At 40.1% G+C, this 18,354-nt stretch overlaps 1 protein-coding gene and 1 pseudogene across 1 annotated transcript; one reads left to right on the forward strand and one right to left on the reverse strand.

Moving 5' to 3' along the window:
* Positions 1-308: 308 nt before the first annotated feature.
* Positions 309-17,341, forward strand: LOC124848739 (brefeldin A-inhibited guanine nucleotide-exchange protein 2-like). Its single transcript, XM_047326509.2, has 11 exons — positions 309-1,811; positions 10,569-10,886; positions 11,111-11,456; positions 11,546-11,968; positions 12,061-12,350; positions 12,709-12,982; positions 13,463-13,965; positions 14,512-14,833; positions 14,937-15,318; positions 15,491-16,167; positions 16,437-17,341. Exons 1-11 carry the CDS (start codon positions 610-612, stop codon positions 17,046-17,048), a joined length of 5,349 nt encoding a protein of 1,782 aa, XP_047182465.2. The 5' UTR covers positions 309-609; the 3' UTR covers positions 17,049-17,341.
* Positions 7,022-7,833, reverse strand: LOC148191122 (uncharacterized; annotated as a pseudogene).
* Positions 17,342-18,354: the final 1,013 nt, after the last annotated feature.

Below are 18,354 nucleotides of genomic sequence, written 5' to 3' on the forward strand. Positions count from 1 at the left end.
CATTGTGTAATCGATTACCAAAAAATGGTAATCGATTACAGGACCCAGAAGTCGTTTTTAGGGTGCACGACTTCAACACTGTTGCTATGAACAGTGTGAAGTCGTGCAGGGGGGTCACGACTTCTTCATTTGAAGTTGTTTGGATCCCCCACGACTTCACTTTTAGTCAATTTTTGCCTACTTTGGTAATAAATACCACATTTTTGCCTACTTTGGTAACAAAGCCATAATTAAAAGATTTTCAACGTCTCCGGTGATCTGAGATAGTTGAAAACACATAACTACCCTTTCGTTCTCCGTCTCGTTACGTCCAATAATCCCGTAACGTCATAACTAACGAAGGGTTCTTTTGTCAATTCATGCTGAGAGTGAGGAACCTCGCATACCCAAAAACGATCTCAGAAGCTCAAACATCAAGTAACGTTTTGTTCTCTGAAATTCAGATCGTTCAACATTGTTCACTGACTATTTCTTTTTCACCTTCAAGATTCAGCCGAGTTCGCAGCTCATGGCTCCGACATCGTAGTGTAGACGCGTCCGCATTGGATTCCCGTCAAAGATCTCAACCTCCGCGACGTAGCCGAGTCGCAACTCGCTCCGAGCTCGGGAATGGCTTCTTCGGAAGCCTATTCCCGTCTGAGGCTGGTCGTGGTACCCGCGCTTGAGAAGATAATCAAGAACGCGTCGTGGCGGAAGCATGCCAAACTCACTCATGAGTGCAAATCCGTCATTGAGAGGCTCGGCCTCCAGCACCAGCATTTTCCGACGCCGGGATCTCCCTCCGACAATGAACCGGACGTTCCTGGTCCGCTCCATGACGGAGGTCCGTTGGAGTTCTCCTTGGCAGAGTCCGAGTCAATCCTCATGCCTCTCATCAATGCTGCCGGCTCCGGAGTCCTCAAGATCGCCGATCCCGCCGTGGACGCCATCCAGAAGCTCATTGCGCATGGCTTCATCCGCGGCGAGGCGGAGCCGGCCTCCGGTGCTGCGGCGCCGGAGGCGAAGCTCCTGTCCAAGCTCATTGAATCGGTCTGCAAATGTCACGATTTCGGCGACGATGCGATGGAGTTACTGGTCCTCAAGACCTTGCTCTCCGCCGTGACGTCAATTTCGCTCCGCATCCACGGTGATTCCTTGCTTCTCATTGTGCGAACCTGCTACGATATATATCTCGTGAGCAACAATGTGGTGAATCAAACGACCGCGAAGGCGTCGTTGATCCAAATGCTGGTGATCGTGTTCCGTCGCATGGAGGCGGATTCCTCGACTGTGCCGATTCAACCGATCGTAGTGGCGGAATTGATGGAGCCTGCAGAGAAATCCGATGAAGACAATTCAATGACGCAGTTTGTGCAGGGCTTTATAACGAAGATAATGCAGGACATTGACGGCGTTTTGAACCCTACGGCGCCAAGTGGGAAGGTTAATTTGCTAGGTGGGCACGACGGTGCGTTCGAGACCACCACGGTGGAGACTACGAACCCTACTGACTTGTTGGATTCTACTGATAAAGACATGTTGGATGCTAAGTATTGGGAGATTAGTATGTATAAGACGGCGTTAGAGGGACGGAAGGGGGAGCTTGTGGATGGGGAAGTGGTGGAGAGGGACGATGATTTAGAGGTTCAGATTGGGAATAAGTTGAGGAGAGATGCTTTTTTGGTGTTTAGGGCGCTTTGTAAGTTGTCCATGAAGACGCCTCCAAAGGAGGCGGTAGGAGACCCGCAGTTGATGAAGGGGAAGATCGTGGCTCTGGAGTTGCTGAAGATTTTGCTGGAGAATGCTGGGGCTGTGTTCAGGACTAGTGACAGGTATTTCGTTTTACTGAAATTCATTTTCAGGTATTGTGTATTATTTTATTTTTGCTGCTAGATGCAGGACGGAGAATTTTCTGTGTTGAACATAGTAGCGAAGGGGTAGACTTCATTGCATTGTCTTGATGTTCTGTCTGGGAGTGAACTTTAAGTCATAACAATTACTTTCTTGCTTGTACGTTATAAAGTTAAGGATTTAGAAATATGATGACACCAATATTAGAACAAAGTGCTTTATGGGATGAAAGTCTTTTAGAATTTTGACATGGCAGATTATAAATGAACTTAAACTCGCCCAGAATAGATTTTAAGAAGGTAGAGCAAGATACACTTGTATGTCGATAAAGCTTTTAACCGAAATAACCAATCATATTTCTTGGACATTGCCAAAATAAAAAAAAAAATTATAAATCATTGTCATCATTAAAGTCTTTAGAATTTTGACATGGCAGATTATAACTGTACTTAAACTCGCCCAGAATAGATTTTAAGAAGGTAGAGCAAGATACACTTGTATGTATATAAAGATTTTAACCCAAATAACCAATCATATTTCTTGGACATTGCCAAAATAAAAAAATTATAAATCATTCTCATCATAAAAGTATTTGTGATTCATAGGTTTGGATACTTCATCGATACTTGCATGGACAGTGTAATCTTTGTTGTTGATATCTTGATCCTTCAACATCTTTCCCTCCTTTAGCACTTATTATCTGGAATGCAATGCAAACTACAATGATTAAGGTCCTTTTCCTAGTTGAAAATGATTGTTCCATTTTTGGCTTCATTCCCATATTAATAGGATTGAAGAAGAATTCCCACCGGTATTCACTCTTGGAGTTTCTCAATCTTGATGGGAGTGAATACTAATACAGATCCACACCACAGATTAAGCAAAAGAAATAGAAGGAAATGAAAGATAATAATAAGTCTGAGATTCTGTTTGATTGCAAGAAAAAGAAATACAGAAGGATGAAAAATCCTACGGCCTAGACTAGGCTCCTCTAGAGCAAACCAACAAGGTTTTCTATCCAACAAGTAGGAAAGCATAATACCCCCTCCACTCCCCACACTTGATGCCAATAACGGAAAATTCTCTCTCTTTCTCTCTCTCTCTCCTCTACTAACTACTCTTCCTAGTCATGTCACATCACTATCCCTGCTTTTCTTTCCCACTCACACCCTTCCCCGTCTTGACTTGTGGCTCAATTCATGGGCTAGAGGCCCGCTAGACCCATTAACTCTTTGGGATAGTCTCCTCTTGAATAAATTGTCTTGTCCTCAACATTCAATCCTTGAAATTGACTTCTTAAAGAAATCTCATCCTCTGTGGCCTCCTCTACTACCTTCCATATTCAATGAACCAACCATGTTCAAAGACCCATTAACTCTTTGGGATAGTCTCCTCTTGAATAAACTGTCTTGTCCTCAACATTCAATCCTTGAAATTGACTTCTTAAAGAAATCTCATCCTCTGTGGCCTCTTCTACTGCCTTTCATGTTCAATGAACAACCACTGGTTAACTTGTTCTCCCTGCTTCATAATGCTTCTTGAAGCTAATATTTGAACAAGGCTCAATGATTTCCATATTTTCATCTTCTAGTCCTATAGGTAATTCATCTTTTGCCTCATAGTCACCTGAGTAAGGAAACATGGAACATGTGGTGATGATAGGCAACTTCTCCAATCTTCTCTAGGATCTCAAAAGGGACGTAATCCCTTGCACTTAGCTTGGGGCTTATTTTATTCTCATAGAATGTTGATGGTTCTTTTTGAGCTTAAGGAAAACCATGTCACCAACCTCAAACTCCTCTTTGTATGATGTTTATTGGCTTGCACCCTCATTCTATCTTGTGCCATTAATATATGCTTCTTCAATTGCCTCAAAGGTTCATCTCTGTCCATGAGTTCTCTTTTAACAACTTTTGTACAACTTGCACTATCGTAGGAGGTTGACAGCCATACACAACTTCAAAAAGGTGTGTAGACTCATGAAATGCAGTGTTGAACCAAAATTTTGAGCCATGGTAGCGATGTAACCCATTCCTTGGGTTAGTTTGTAATGAAACACCATAAATAAGTTTCAAGACATCTATTAATCACTTTGTTTGCCCATCCGTATGAAGTGGTAAGTTGTACTCATCCTTAACATGGTCCCTTGCATCTTGGAAAACTGCCTCCAAAATGAATTGAATGAACAATGGATCTCTATAACTTGCCATTGAATTAGGAATGCCATGGAGCCTCACTTTCTCTTCTACAAAAACTTCAAGAATTGCTCTAGGAGTATAGGGTTGTTTGAGTGCCACAAAATGGCTATATTTAGTTAAACATTCCACAACTACTAATATTTCTTTGAATCCCCTCATTAGTCATGTATTGAAGTGTATGCCTAAATCCTCCAAATTCTCTCAGGAATTGAACGTTTTGCAATAATCCTCAAGGAGAAGTAGTTATGTATATCTACATATGTTAGGTTTCTGGGTATGAAACCTAACTAAGAACAAGCACTCACACACACAAACAAGAACTCAAACTATAAAAAGAATGGGTTTTTGTATTGTTATTGAAACAATGTGCACATATAGCACTAACGGGAGCCTAATCCCCCTGGTCAAAGTCTAGACTTTACAAAAGAATACTCTAAAAGTCTCGTCTCTACCAGACCCCCCCTTGCCTTCTTATAGAGGCAACCCACTTCTAACTACCCAACAACCCATTCGGCTCACTTCCCCCTGTTTGGCTTCTATCCTAAACCCATTATATCCTATTACCTAATATCCTATCATTACACCCCTCTGCAGAATAACCTTTTCCTCAAGGTTGGAACCGTGAAACTTGATCTCCTTGTTCCTCTTCATCATCGTGTTATCATATGAAGGGAACCCACTGGCTACTGCCCTCCAATTCAGGTCTGGAGGCTTGGGTGGTGGCAAATCCTCCTCTAATGTCTTCCATTCTTCCTGGATTCTATTAACTTACAACATTCTGGTCACCTCTTTTCCAGAATCATTAGCCCTGAGAAAATGGTCTTCGATGTCTTTCAATGCTTGAAGCAGCTCTCTCCCCTCTATAGGTGTATCAAGAACTGCAAGCCCCCTTTGCTTCCCTTGGTCCTTGGTGGCCACATCCACCACCTTCACTGTTTCAATACCACTAATCACTTGCTCTGCAACACCTTCACTGTTACTTTTATTATTATTATTATTATTCTCTTCAACTCTCATCAGGTTGTCCTCACCGTTATTATCACTTCTCGCCTTCACTACCCCACTCACCATGTTTCCCTCCTTTCGCACAGACCCTACACTCTAGGCGACTCCCGATCCGGGTTATTGTGACTGCGCTTAGACCGTGTCACCGCTCCTGTCGTTCGCCCCCAAGACACCTGATTCTTGGTCATACTCCAGTTCCTAGCCTTTACATCACCATGGGCCTCCTCTATATCCCTTGCGATCCTCATAGCTTCCCTCAGTTCTTGTGGGTCATGGGGTCGAACTTGATTGCGGATGCCCTCTTGCAGTCTTGCGAGAAAGTATGTTAGGATATAGGTAGGGTATTTGGATATAATGGGAAAGGGGATTAGGATAGAAGGCAGAGGAATTGTATAAATAGATTGATTGGATAGTTAGAAGGCAGTTTTTGAGTACATTGTTTGTTGACAGGCCTTAGACCTGTGAAGAGGGTTATGCCTCTACATCTTGTAAACACACTATATTCTTTCTGTTAATAATACACAATTCATCAGATATCTCTCTGTTTTCTTGGTGTGAGAGACTGTGAGGGAGTTCTTGGTTGGGTTTCTTGTTCGGAAACTTATCAATTGGTCCGACCCGCCGGATCCCAAATAGAGGAGTGACGAGCGCACGTGATGGAGGGAACAGTAGTGGCGGTAGAAGGTCAGTTGGAGGCGGTGGAAATCGCAATGGCGGAGACGAAGGCTGACATGGCATACCTGCGACATGAAACAGGAGCCTTAAGACAGAACTACGAAGCAATGCGTCAAGATATCCAAGCGATCCTGAAAATGCTAGGGGATCGCAATCGCGACCCAAACGGCCACCACCAAGGTGGCAGTGAGTCGTCGGTGAATGACAACGGTGGCGGACCCAACGGAGATAGAGAAAGAAGAGGAGAAGGGAATCAAGAAGGGCTTTCTAATTGGAGGAAACGGGTGGAATTACCGGGGTTTGAAGGAGGCGACCCATTGATTTGGATTAGTAGAGCGGAAAAGTTCTTTGAAGTGCAGAAGGTGGCGGAAGACGAGAAATTGCAATTGGCCTTCATCAGCATGGAGGGGTATGCAGCATATTGGTTTCGTTTTTTAAGGGAAAAAACCAAGAACAATTCTTGGGAAGGGTTGAAAAGGGCGTTGGTGATCAAGTTCGAAGAAGGGGGACGAGGGTCCGTCTATGAGAGGTTGGCCGCCATTAAACAGGTGGGACCGGTGAGCGAGTATGATCGGGATTTCGAGGTGTTGGTGGGACAGACGTCAAGGATCCTTGAAGAACAGCTCCTGGGATACTTCATGGCGGGACTCCAGGAAGTGGTGAGCGACCAAGTGAGGCCCCATGATCCGCAGGACCTAATGACCGCCATGCGAGTCGCGCGTGACGTAAGCTGTGTTCCCATTCGAAGATCGGAGGCGGACAGTCGACCAAGAATCAGAGCTTTTGGGGAGGTGCGACAAAAGTAATAACAAGAAGCGAACCCAGTCACGACACACAGGGACCGGGGGATCGCTAAGAGCGTGGGGTCCGTAAAGAAAGAGGCGACTCAAGGAGGCGGTACAACGAGAACCACCGACGACGGGAGGGAAAGGTATACTCACGACCTACCGTACTCGAAGTTCATAAAGAGGCGAGAGGAGGGAAGATGCTTCTGGTGCGGCGGGCCTTTTAGCCCCAGCCATCGATGCCCAGAGAGGGGATTAAGAATGTTGATACTGGCCGAAGAAGAAGAGGAAAAAGAGAGCGAGGCTGAACTAGAACCCAAGCCTCCTGAGGACATAGCCAGTGGGTTCCCTTCATATGGTAACCCGATGAGGAAGAGGAGCCATGAGACTAAGCTTCCCGATTCCAACCTTGAGGACAAGGTTGTTCTGCAGCGAGGTGTAATGTTAGGATATAGGGTATTTGGATATAATGGGAAAGGGGATTAGGATAGAAGGCAGAGGAATTGTATAAATAGATTGATTGGATAGTTAGAAGGCAGTTTTTGAGTACATTGTTTGTTGACAGGCCTTAGACCTGTGAAGAGGGTTATGCCTCTGCATCTTGTAAACACACTCTATTCTTTCTGTTAATAATACACAATTCATCAGATATCTCTCTGTTTTCTTGGTGTGAGAGACTGTGAGGGAGTTCTTGGTTGGGTTTCTTGTTCGGAAACCTATCAAAGTACCCATTAGCTGCTCTTCCGCCACTCCCTTTGTCTGACCCACTAAAGTTTCGAAATCTTGAATGTATTCTTCCACAGTCCCCGACTGCTTATTGGCCGCCAACCTTTCACAGATTGTACCCCTGTTCCTTCCTCCAAATCGCACCACCATTGCTCCCTTCAGACCTTCCCAATAACGATTCTTGGCTTTCTCCTTCCAGGCCCGGAACCAATACCTAATGCTTCCCTCCATGCTAATGTATGTCAGGCGCACCTTTTCGTCCTCCGCCACCCGGTTGATCCAATTTAGAGGATCAAGTCCCTCAAAGAGCGGTAACTCCCTCGTTTCCTCCAACTATATTGCCCCTCCGGACGTTCGACTTCTCTTCCTCCATCATCTTCTTCTCGCCTCACCCTCCTATTCACGTTCACGGACACCTGACTTCCGTCCCATTGTCCCTCCTAGTCACGGTTCCTTCCTCCCAAGATTCTCATGACTTCTTGCAAGTCTTGACGTATCATTGCCGAATCTTGATGCAGTGCTGCTGTCTCAGCCTTCATTCCATCCACAATGATCTCCATAGCTTCCAGTTGACCCTCCACTACGTTTAATCTTCCGTCGATTCTGCCATCCATTTCGCCCTTCTCCCCCAAATTGGATCCGGCAGGTCGGACCAATTGTTAGGTTTCTAGGTATGAAACCTAACTAAGAACAAGCACTCACACAAACAAACAAGAACTCAAACTGTAAAAAGAATGGGTTTTTGTATTGCTATTGAAACAATGTACACATATAGCACTAACGGGAGCCTAATCCCCCTCTTATGGTCAAAGTCTAGACTTTACAAAAGAATACTCTAAAACTCCCCTCTCTACTAGACCCTCCTTGCCTTCTTATAGAGGCAACCCACTTCTAACTACCCAACAACTCGTTCGGCTCACTTCCCCCTGTTCGACTTCTATCCTAAACCCATTATATCCTATTACCTAATATCCTATCAACATATGACAAGTATCACAGGCTTGGATAAATTTGTGAACATCTTTTTTCAACCTTTTCCAATAAAAATGGGAGTGTCCTACTTGTGGAGTGGCATGAAACTCTTCTATATACACCGTGGAATCCAATGTGATTCCTAAGCAACAACCAATATTCTCTTGTGTATCATCTTGCCAATCCATGCTTATATGTGAACCTAGTGTAGGCCTTATCATGATTTCCTTGTTGCAGCTCTTCTATCTCTTTCTTCCATTCATTATCTTCTTGAAGATTTTCCATCAACTCTTGACAATCAAACCAAATAAGGGTATATATCATACTCTTTAATTCTGGTTCCTCAATACTTCTTGACAAAGTGTTGCCACCTTAAATCAAACGTGCATGGCATGTACGTTATGCCAAAATTGTAACCTAGAAGCTTTGCCACCCAATTTTGTTGGCTTCTAGTTGTGGTTCTCTATTGCAACAATTGCTTAAGACTCTTTTGGTCGGAGTAAACCTTGAATTTCTTCCCTGTCAAATGAAACCTCAAATGTTGAATTGCCAGAGCAACAACCATTTATTCCCTTTTGTATGCTTTTGTAGATACATTTTTAGGGCTGAAGGCTTTGCTATAATATGTCACAGGCCTTAAACCTTGCATTAAGATTGTCCCAATTCCAACTCCTAATATGCCATACTCAAACTCAAATTCTTTTTTCGAAGTTTGGGAGGCATAATACTAGTTTCATGATGATGTTTATTTTTAACTCTTTGTTGGAAGTGTCATATTAATTAGTGATAAGGTTAGTTTAGAGTATATAAGTGAATGCAAAACTCACCTTACAAGCTGGTTTTGTGGGGTTGTTGAGTTAGGCTTAAAGTTCACTTCTTAACATGGTATCAAAGCCATGACTTAGAGCCTATCCTAGCGAAGTTTGTTGTTTGTTGGGTTTATTGTTCCACCCCTTATTGAGTTGCTATTGGACCTTTTCTTCCACCATTTGAGCCTTCATTATTAACTCAACAAGATTTCTAGGTTCATACAACTTAACCTCAGCCTTGATATCCTCCTTCAAACCATTCAAGAAGATGCCAATCAAATAATCCTGCTGAATCCCCTTTAAGAACCCAGCATATTGTTCAAATTGCTCGATATAATCTTCCACTAAACCTGTTTGTCGCAAGCCAATCAGAATTTCAAAGGGGTTTTGAAGCATCTTTGGTTGAAACCTGTGGACAACAGCACCTTGAATGCCTCCCGTGTAGGATTTGGATTGCAGGTTTCCCACCATTGAAACCAATTCAAGGTTTTCCCTTCTAAAGCAACTATGACGACATGCATTCTTTCCTCCTCACTCACTTCTTTCAATCGAAAATATCTTTTAAGTATGTTAGTCCAACCATAAGCCTCCTCTCCTGCAAAACCAAGGATGTCCAATTTTCTCCATTTTGAGGAAGACAGTGTTGTACTTTTCTCTTCCTCCCAACGTGACCCATTGCCGGAATGCATCACTGAAACAGTTTCTCCCTTGTTAGCACTGCAAGATATTGTTTCTACCACCATGGTGAGCCCTCTAATCATGTCTTCCAAACGCTGGAAGTGCTCACGACTCTGATTTTCCTGTCTTTCACGGTCTTACATGAATTCTTGTATCCACAGGACCAAGAAAGAAGCTCTGAATACCAATTGATAGGCTTCCAGAATTACTAGAAAATTCCAAGACAGATTCTTGGATGATTTATTAGAAAACAGAACAGAGTTGTTCTACCAATGTGGTAAGAACAAGAACAACCACGTACAACACTCAAGGTCTTTCAAGAGGACTTGTCTCTCCCGACTTTTCCCTTTACACAAAACTCCAAAAAAACCCTTACAAAACCCTAACATATACTATATATAATAGTTTGTTTTACAACACAACTGTAGGAGGTTATAACGACCTGCTACCTTTATTTCTTCTAACATAGACCTTGCCACTAAACCTATCACTTTGCAAACTCTATTTGTAGCTAGCTGCCTGTTAAGTTAAAAAAACAATTGTATTGCCATAAATTTTACCATCCATACTTTTTCCTAATTTAGCCTAACATTTTTCGTTGTGCCAAAATACGTTTGAATACCCACTCCTTCTGTTTTCATAACTGATTCATCAGAAACTAATATTAATGCACCTGCCGTGTATGAATTGCACGGGCATCATCTTCTGCTATTATACTATTTTAGTATGGATTATCACTGTATTTTGACATAATCTTTTTGTGTTGGACTCTTGAATTTAAGATAGATCCTACTCTATGCACCACTTGAAACTATGTTTTGTTTTCTTTCTAATTTTACTAAATGACAAAAAATAGTGCTGATAATTAAATTTTGATTGTTTTTGAGCAGGTTTTTAGGTGCCATCAAACAGTACTTATGTTTATCCTTGTTGAAGAACAGTGCTTCAACTCTTTTAATTGTATTTCAGCTGTCATGCTCCATTTTTATCAGTCTGGTGTCAAGATTTAGAGCTGGATTGAAAGCAGAAATTGGAGTATTTTTCCCTATGATTGTTCTCAGGGTCCTAGAAAATGTTTCTCAGCCTAATTTTCAGCAGAAGATGATAGTGCTTCGATTTCTGGAAAAGCTCTGCGTTGATTCACAGATATTGGTTGACATATTTATTAACTATGACTGTGATGTCAATTCATCAAACATATTTGAGAGGTGTGCTATTTATTATTTTATTTATTTTTATAGTTATTTTGCTTTACATTAAAAATATGTGCAATTTCACGTTTACAATATTGATATCTAGTTTAATAGCATTTCTGTGTTGGATTGTTTATCATACACTGTTCACCGGTCATGCTGGTGTAGCTACGGTTGTCTTCATTGTCACGTAGTATATACACTGTATAATTTATATCTAGTTGTTATATTCCTCCTAGGATGGTCAATGGACTCCTTAAAACTGCTCAAGGTGTGCCCCCTGGTGTAACAACCACACTTTTGCCACCCCAGGAAGCAACACTAAAACTTGAAGCCATGAAAGGCTTGATTGCAGTTCTAAAATCAATGGGGGACTGGATGAACAAACAATTGCGCATTCCTGATTCTCATTCAGCCAAGAAAGTTGAAGCATTGGATGACAGCCCTGAAACTGGAGGTCTTACCATGGTAAATGGGAATGGAGAAGACCCTCCAGATGGATCTGACACTCAATCAGAAATCTCCAATGATGCTTCTGGTGTTTCAAATATTGAGCAACGCCGGGCTTATAAACTGGAACTCCAGGTAAACAAATGAACAAGTTTTTTTACCAATAAACAGAGTATATCTTTGCTATGGCCTTTTACAATGAAGCTAATGCAAGTGGATGGCAGGAAGGTATATCACTTTTCAATAGGAGGCCTGAGAAAGGAATTGAATTTCTCATCAATGCCAACAAGGTGGGTGATTCACCAAAGGATATAGCTGCTTTTCTTAAAGAAGCATCTGGGTTGAACAAGACTATGATTGGTGATTATCTGGGAGAAAGAGAAGAGTTAGCCTTGAAGGTAATGCATGCCTATGTGGATTCCTTTAACTTTCAAGATATGGAGTTTGACGAGGCAATCAGGGTCTTTCTTCAAGGATTTAGACTGCCTGGTGAGGCACAGAAAATTGATAGGATCATGGAAAAGTTTGCTGAACGTTACTGCAAATGTAATCCAAAGGCCTTTTCTAGTGCTGACACTGCTTATGTCCTTGCCTATTCTGTTATAATGCTTAATACTGATGCTCACAATCCCATGGTGAAGAATAAGGTATGCTCACAGTTCTTATGTTCTGTAAAATGATACAAATAATGACGACATACAAAATGGTTTAATTTCTTTTTGGTTGTTGAGTTATGCAGATGTCTCCTGATGATTTCATAAGAAATAATCGTGGCATTGATGATGGAAAAGATCTGCCTGAGGAATACTTGAAGTCCTTGTTTGACAGAATATCTAGAAATGAAATCAAAATGAAAGAAAATGATGAGGCTCCTCAACAAAAACAGGTTGTGAGCCCTAATCGACTATTAGGCTTGGATAGTATATTGAATATTGTGATCCGTAAACGTGGTGAAGAGAATTTGGAGACCAGTGATGATCTTATCCGTCATATGCAAGAACAATTCAAAGAAAAAGCTAGCAGATCTGAGTATGTTTGTATTTTTCCCTCTCTCTGGAAGTGATAATTTGCTTTCCAAATCTTCTCAGGTTGAGCAAAACATTTAACCTGCTGTTTTTGACACGATGAATCTGCTGTTGGCTAGAGGCTGTTATGGATCCTGCCATATCCAATATTTAACCGTTTTTTACATGATCCATGTCTGTTTGAAGTGTGAGGTGTATCTAGCTAAAATTTTCACCAATTTTTTTACTCTTTCTTTTTCTCTAATATTTTAATGACGGTTAGATCACTTGTTTGCTAATTTTTTAAGTTGACTGGTTAAACAAAAGTAGTTCGTAGATTTTTTTTTTTTATTTGTTGATATGCATTTAATTGTAATTTGCAGATCAATTTATTATGCTGCCACAGATGTTGTAATCCTGAGATTCATGATTGAGGTGTGCTGGGCACCTATGTTAGCCGCCTTTAGTGTTCCTCTTGATCAAAGTGACGATGAAGTTTTAATATCTCTATGTCTTGAAGGCTTCCGCCATGCTATTCATGTTACTTCTGTAATGTCGATGAAGACTCACAGAGATGTTTTTGTGACGTCGTTAGCAAAGTTTACCTCACTACATTCACCAGCTGACATTAAGCAGAAAAATATATATGCAATTAAGGTTGGTAAAGTTTAACTTATCTTCTACCTGACTTATGAACAACATGAAAGCTGAAGTGATTATCAATTAGCAATTCTCATTGTGTTATGTTACTTCATACTACTCGTGGCCTCCCATTTCAAAATTGATCGTTGTTGGTGTATTATTACATTGCCATATCATCTTTTATCATTTCAAGTTCATATGTACATTTTTCTCTTTAGTGCATGATTTTATCGTGTCCAAAGCTACACTCTCTGCATTTGGACTTCAGTCTCTTGTTCTTCATATATGATAATTACCAAATTAATATAATATTTTTGTGGAGGTTTGTTGTATTTGCTGAAAATGGTTCTGGGAACAATGTCTAAAGGCATATTATAGTCATTATTTATTGGATCTTTCTTAAGTTATGGATAATGTATTCATGGTACTTGAACTCAATGTTCAGGTTTTAATGATTACGTTATATGACTAAACTTACCATCTGTTTGTTACTAGGCAATAGTTGTTATTGCTGATGAAGATGGAAATTACTTACAAGAAGCTTGGGAACATATGTTGACTTGTGTTTCTCGGTTTGAGCATTTACATCTTCTTGGAGAGGGGGCTCCACCAGATGCCACATTCTTTGCATTTCCTCAGAATGATTCAGAAAAAACAAAGCAAGCGAAGTCAACCATTCTTCCTGTTTTGAAGAAGAAGGGACTTGGGAGGATGCAGTATGCAGCTGCTTCATTGATGCGGGGTTCATATGATAGTGCTGGAATTGGTAGTAATGGTTCTGGAGTCACTTCAGAACAGGTGAACAATCTAGTTTCTAATTTAAATATGTTGGAACAAGTTGGAAACTCTGAAATGAGCCGTATATTCACTCGGAGTCAGAAGTTGAACAGTGAGGCCATAATAGATTTTGTTAAGGCTCTGTGCAAGGTCTCCATGGAGGAACTGAGATCTCCATCTGATCCACGTGTTTTTAGCCTTACAAAGATTGTTGAGATTGCGTAAGTATTTGTCACCTAGTACTTCAAACATGCTACGTCTTTGCCTTATATCTAAACTGTTAACTTCTCATGGATCATGGGGTTCATTGGTTGGGGTCTTCTACAAGAGAAGCACAGTTAATAGTGCTGGACAATATTTATTTTATTGTTTATAAACTGAGCATATTGGCAACCTTTTTTTCTCTTTTTGGTTGATTAAATCCCCAACTCTCTTGCTCACATTTTTGTAGTCTGAGAAAATTGTTGAATTGAACTGTATTTTCTGTTGAACTCTGATAAAATATCACGAGGTTGCATGTCAAGAGGTCACCTATGTGTTTTGACGCTCAGTTTTGGTTCAGATGGTGAGCCAAGGGATAAAGTGCTTAATTTTGTTGAAAAGAAGGACATTATAAGTGTGCCCAAAGATCAAGGTGGGAAAGTGTGATTCATTTGGAAAACAAATGTTTAGGCAGAGCATGAAGCATATGATTTTTTTGTTTTGCATGATTGATTGATGTTTATATACTGTTTTTTATACTATTTGACATGATTATTATATAACAGGCACTACAATATGAACCGCATAAGGCTTGTGTGGTCAAGCATCTGGCATGTTCTCTCGGATTTCTTTGTAACTATTGGCTGTTCTGCAAACCTTTCAATTGCAATTTTTGCAATGGATTCCTTACGTCAGTTGTCAATGAAATTTCTGGAGCGGGAAGAGCTGGCTAATTATAATTTTCAAAATGAGTTTATGAAGCCTTTTGTCATTGTTATGAGAAAGAGTAGTGCGGTTGAAATTAGAGAGTTAATCATCAGATGTGTCTCTCAAATGGTTCTATCTCGTGTCAACAATGTCAAATCAGGATGGAAGAGCATGTTCATGGTATAGCTGATAAACTCTTATTGTCTATAGAGAGCTTCAGTTAACAAAATGTTTGTTGAATTTTTTTATCTAATGTACTTATTGCTCATAGACCTGATTTCAGGTATTCACAACAGCAGCTTACGATGACCACAAAAACATTGTACTCTTGGCTTTTGAAATTATTGAGAAGATTATTCGCGATTACTTCCCTTACATCACTGAGACTGAAACTACAACCTTCACTGACTGTGTAAACTGTCTAATTGCGTTTACCAGTAGTAAATTCAATAAAGAGATTAGCCTAAATGCCATTGCTTTTCTCCGGTTTTGTGCAACAAAACTAGCAGCGGGGGACCTTGGCTCATCATCAAGGAGTAAGGATAAGGAACTTTCTGGAAAGGTTTCCCCTTCTTCACTTCAAACAGCAAAGGAGGGGAAAAGTGATAATGGAGAGGCTGCTGACAAGGATGATCATCTCTATTTTTGGTTTCCTTTATTGGCAGGTGAAGGCATTATATGAAGTTTATCTAGGCATAAATATTACGGAAAAAGTAATAAACTTATGTTGCATATCATTGTCAAATGATTAGTGCTTCCTTTGTTATCATCTTGCTTCATGTCTTTAGAAGCTAAGCTATTACAGATATATACTTATTTGTTGCTTATTTTCTGCAGGTTTGTCTGAGCTTAGCTTTGACCCAAGACCTGAGATTAGGAAGAGTGCCTTGGAAGTCCTGTTTGAAACCTTACGTAACTATGGCCATCTCTTTTCGCTAACTTTATGGGAAAGAGTATTTGAGTCTGTCTTATTTCCAATTTTCGATTATGTTCGACATGGTATTGATCCTTCAGGAAGTAGTTCACCAGTCAATGAAGAAGAGGCGGATCATGGTGAGCTTGATCAAGATGTCTGGCTTTACGAGACATGCACATTAGCCCTCCAATTGGTTGTAGATCTTTTTGTTAACTTCTACGACACTGTCAATCCACTTTTGAGAAAGGTGCTGATGCTCCTGGTTAACTTTATAAATCGTCCTCATCAAAGCCTTGCAGGCATTGGTATTGCGGCTTTTGTTCGCTTGATGACTCATGCGGGGGAGCTATTTTCTGATGAAAAGTGGTTAGAAGTAGTTTTCTCATTAAAAGCAGCAGCAAAGGCAACACTTCCTAACTTTTTGTTTCTGGAAATCGAGGACTTAACTGGAAGTGACGAGGATGCTTCAATCGCTGATGATAGAGATTTTGCTGAATCTGGCTTCCCAGATAATTTAACACACTTGAGAAATCGTGGTGTTTATGCTCATTTAACTGATGCAAAGTGTCGAGCTGCTGTTCAGCTTTTACTGATTCAGGTAATTTTATATTCTGTTCCCCCAAAATATATTAGAATGCCGAGTAGAAAGATATAACGGGGGAGCCCAAGTGCTGTTGCTGTGGTATTTAGTCTATCCAGAAGGTCTGGGACTGCTTGGTTAAGATGAATTGTTATTAAAAGTTACATTAAATCCTTACTAATTTATGCACCTGATGGGGAGCCTGTGCCTTTCCTATTGCGTCCTAGTCAAAATATATGTATGTAATGTTGAAAAATGGTGTTAACTCTCGTTTTTGAAATTGGCAGGCGGTGACGGAGATCTATAACATGTATCGTTCTCACCTTTCAGCAAAAGCCATGATAGTCCTATTTGATGCGTTGCACGAAATAGCGTTACACGCGCATCAGATTAACAACAATGCCATATTACGTTCAAAGCTCCTAGAGTTTGGCTCTATGAGTCAAATGCAAGACCCTCCACTCTTACGGCTTGAGAATGAATCGTATCAGATCTGCCTTACATTTTTACAAAACCTTGCCCTTGACAAGCCTACTAGTTATGAAGCGCATGAGGTCGAATCTCATCTCATTCGGCTTTGTCAGGAGGTTTTGGAGTTTTATATTGAAGTTGCAGGTTTTGGACTAAAATCTGAATCTTCTCATGGTCGAGTGCCACATTGGTATGTTCCCTTGGGCTCCGGGAAGAGTAGAGAATTGGCTTCTCGTTCACCTCTCGTTGTGGCTACTCTGCACGCTATTTGTAGTTTGGGAGATGTTTCCTTTGAGAAGAACCTGTCTCATTTCTTCCCTCTTATTTCTAGCTTGATAAGCTGTGAGCATGGGTCCAAGGACGTCCAGGTTGCTCTCAGTGACATGCTTACTTTATCAGTTGGTCCTGTTTTGCTACAGTCATGTTGATGGATCATATTGGTAAAGTTCAACCTGCATTTTCAGATGTACGATTTTTTTGTTTAAATCTTTCTGTTCATAATTTTCTCTGTTCTCCTTTGCCTTGGATTACGTGTCAATAATATACCATGACCGTGTATGAAAAGTTCGTAGTAGTATTTTCTCTTAGCCACACCTTCCTAACTTCTGTATTTTAGAAGCTAATTTCTCCGGTCGGAATTGATTTGTATTACCATGAGTCTCATTGTTGTATTTTTTACGTTTTATTCATTTAAAAAAAAAGAATTAGTTTTGCAGCAGTATATTCTGTAGGGGGAAGTTCTAGCTGTGGTGATAAATTTTCTGGTTATCACACATAAGTCGTAATTAATAATTGTCTTTCATTTGAATTTGTTTTATTTTAATAAATGATTTATGTTGAAAATCTATAAGAGAAATCTTATACCTCGTGAGGGAAAAGATATCTGGTTTTTATAAAATTATAAGATTAGTTTGTGCTATTATATGGCTTGGTGGTCCAAGTTTTCTGTTGGAATAGGTAACACGTTCCCAGCATTTTTAGCTTTTCAATTTTACGGAGAGATTCCTTCAACTTGTATCGTGTTTAGAAAACCGGGGGGGCTAATAATCTGATTTTACCTGCGGCTTAGGTTCAACAATGGTTGACTCAGATGTCATAATGAAAGTAGTTTATATAAAATAAAAACTATGCATACAGAATTATTAAACACAACTAAGTAGTAACTTATATATATTATTTATTTGCATGCAACAACCTGTTGATGACATGAAATCTTTAAGCTTTGTAAATATGTGGATTCCAATAATGAAAGAACCTTAATCAAGTATGAGTGAAAATCAAATGGAGGTGACAATAGAAGTATAGAAAAATAAACAATATAAGAATTTAATGTATGGTATATCTTTCAAACCTTATATAGTGTTGCTTGTATAAGAAAAAAATTGAGAAACTTTCACAATACTAAATAATGTGGGACTGAATCAAGTTTCATAATATTAACAATTCTTTCCCTTGAAATTTGATTTACGGTTATCACCTAGTGTAATTGCCTTCATCATTAATTATTCTTAAAAGTCAGTTGAGGCAATACAAATCTTCATTTTATCTGTTCTAACAATCTTGGTCAATATATCAGCTGAATTTTCTGCACTTGGAATATTTGACAAATACAAATTTCTATCATTTATTAGGTTTCTCATAAAATGATACTTCAATTCAATATGCTCGTATCTAGAATGACGAATTGGATTTTCAGCAAGATATATAGCACTCTCATTGTCACTAAACAACAAA

The sequence above is a fragment of the Vigna umbellata genome, chromosome 11 (genome assembly GCF_029865625.1).
Source record: "Vigna umbellata cultivar VRB3 chromosome 11, Vumbellata_1.0, whole genome shotgun sequence".
NCBI classification, from domain to species: Eukaryota; Viridiplantae; Streptophyta; class Magnoliopsida; order Fabales; family Fabaceae; genus Vigna; species Vigna umbellata.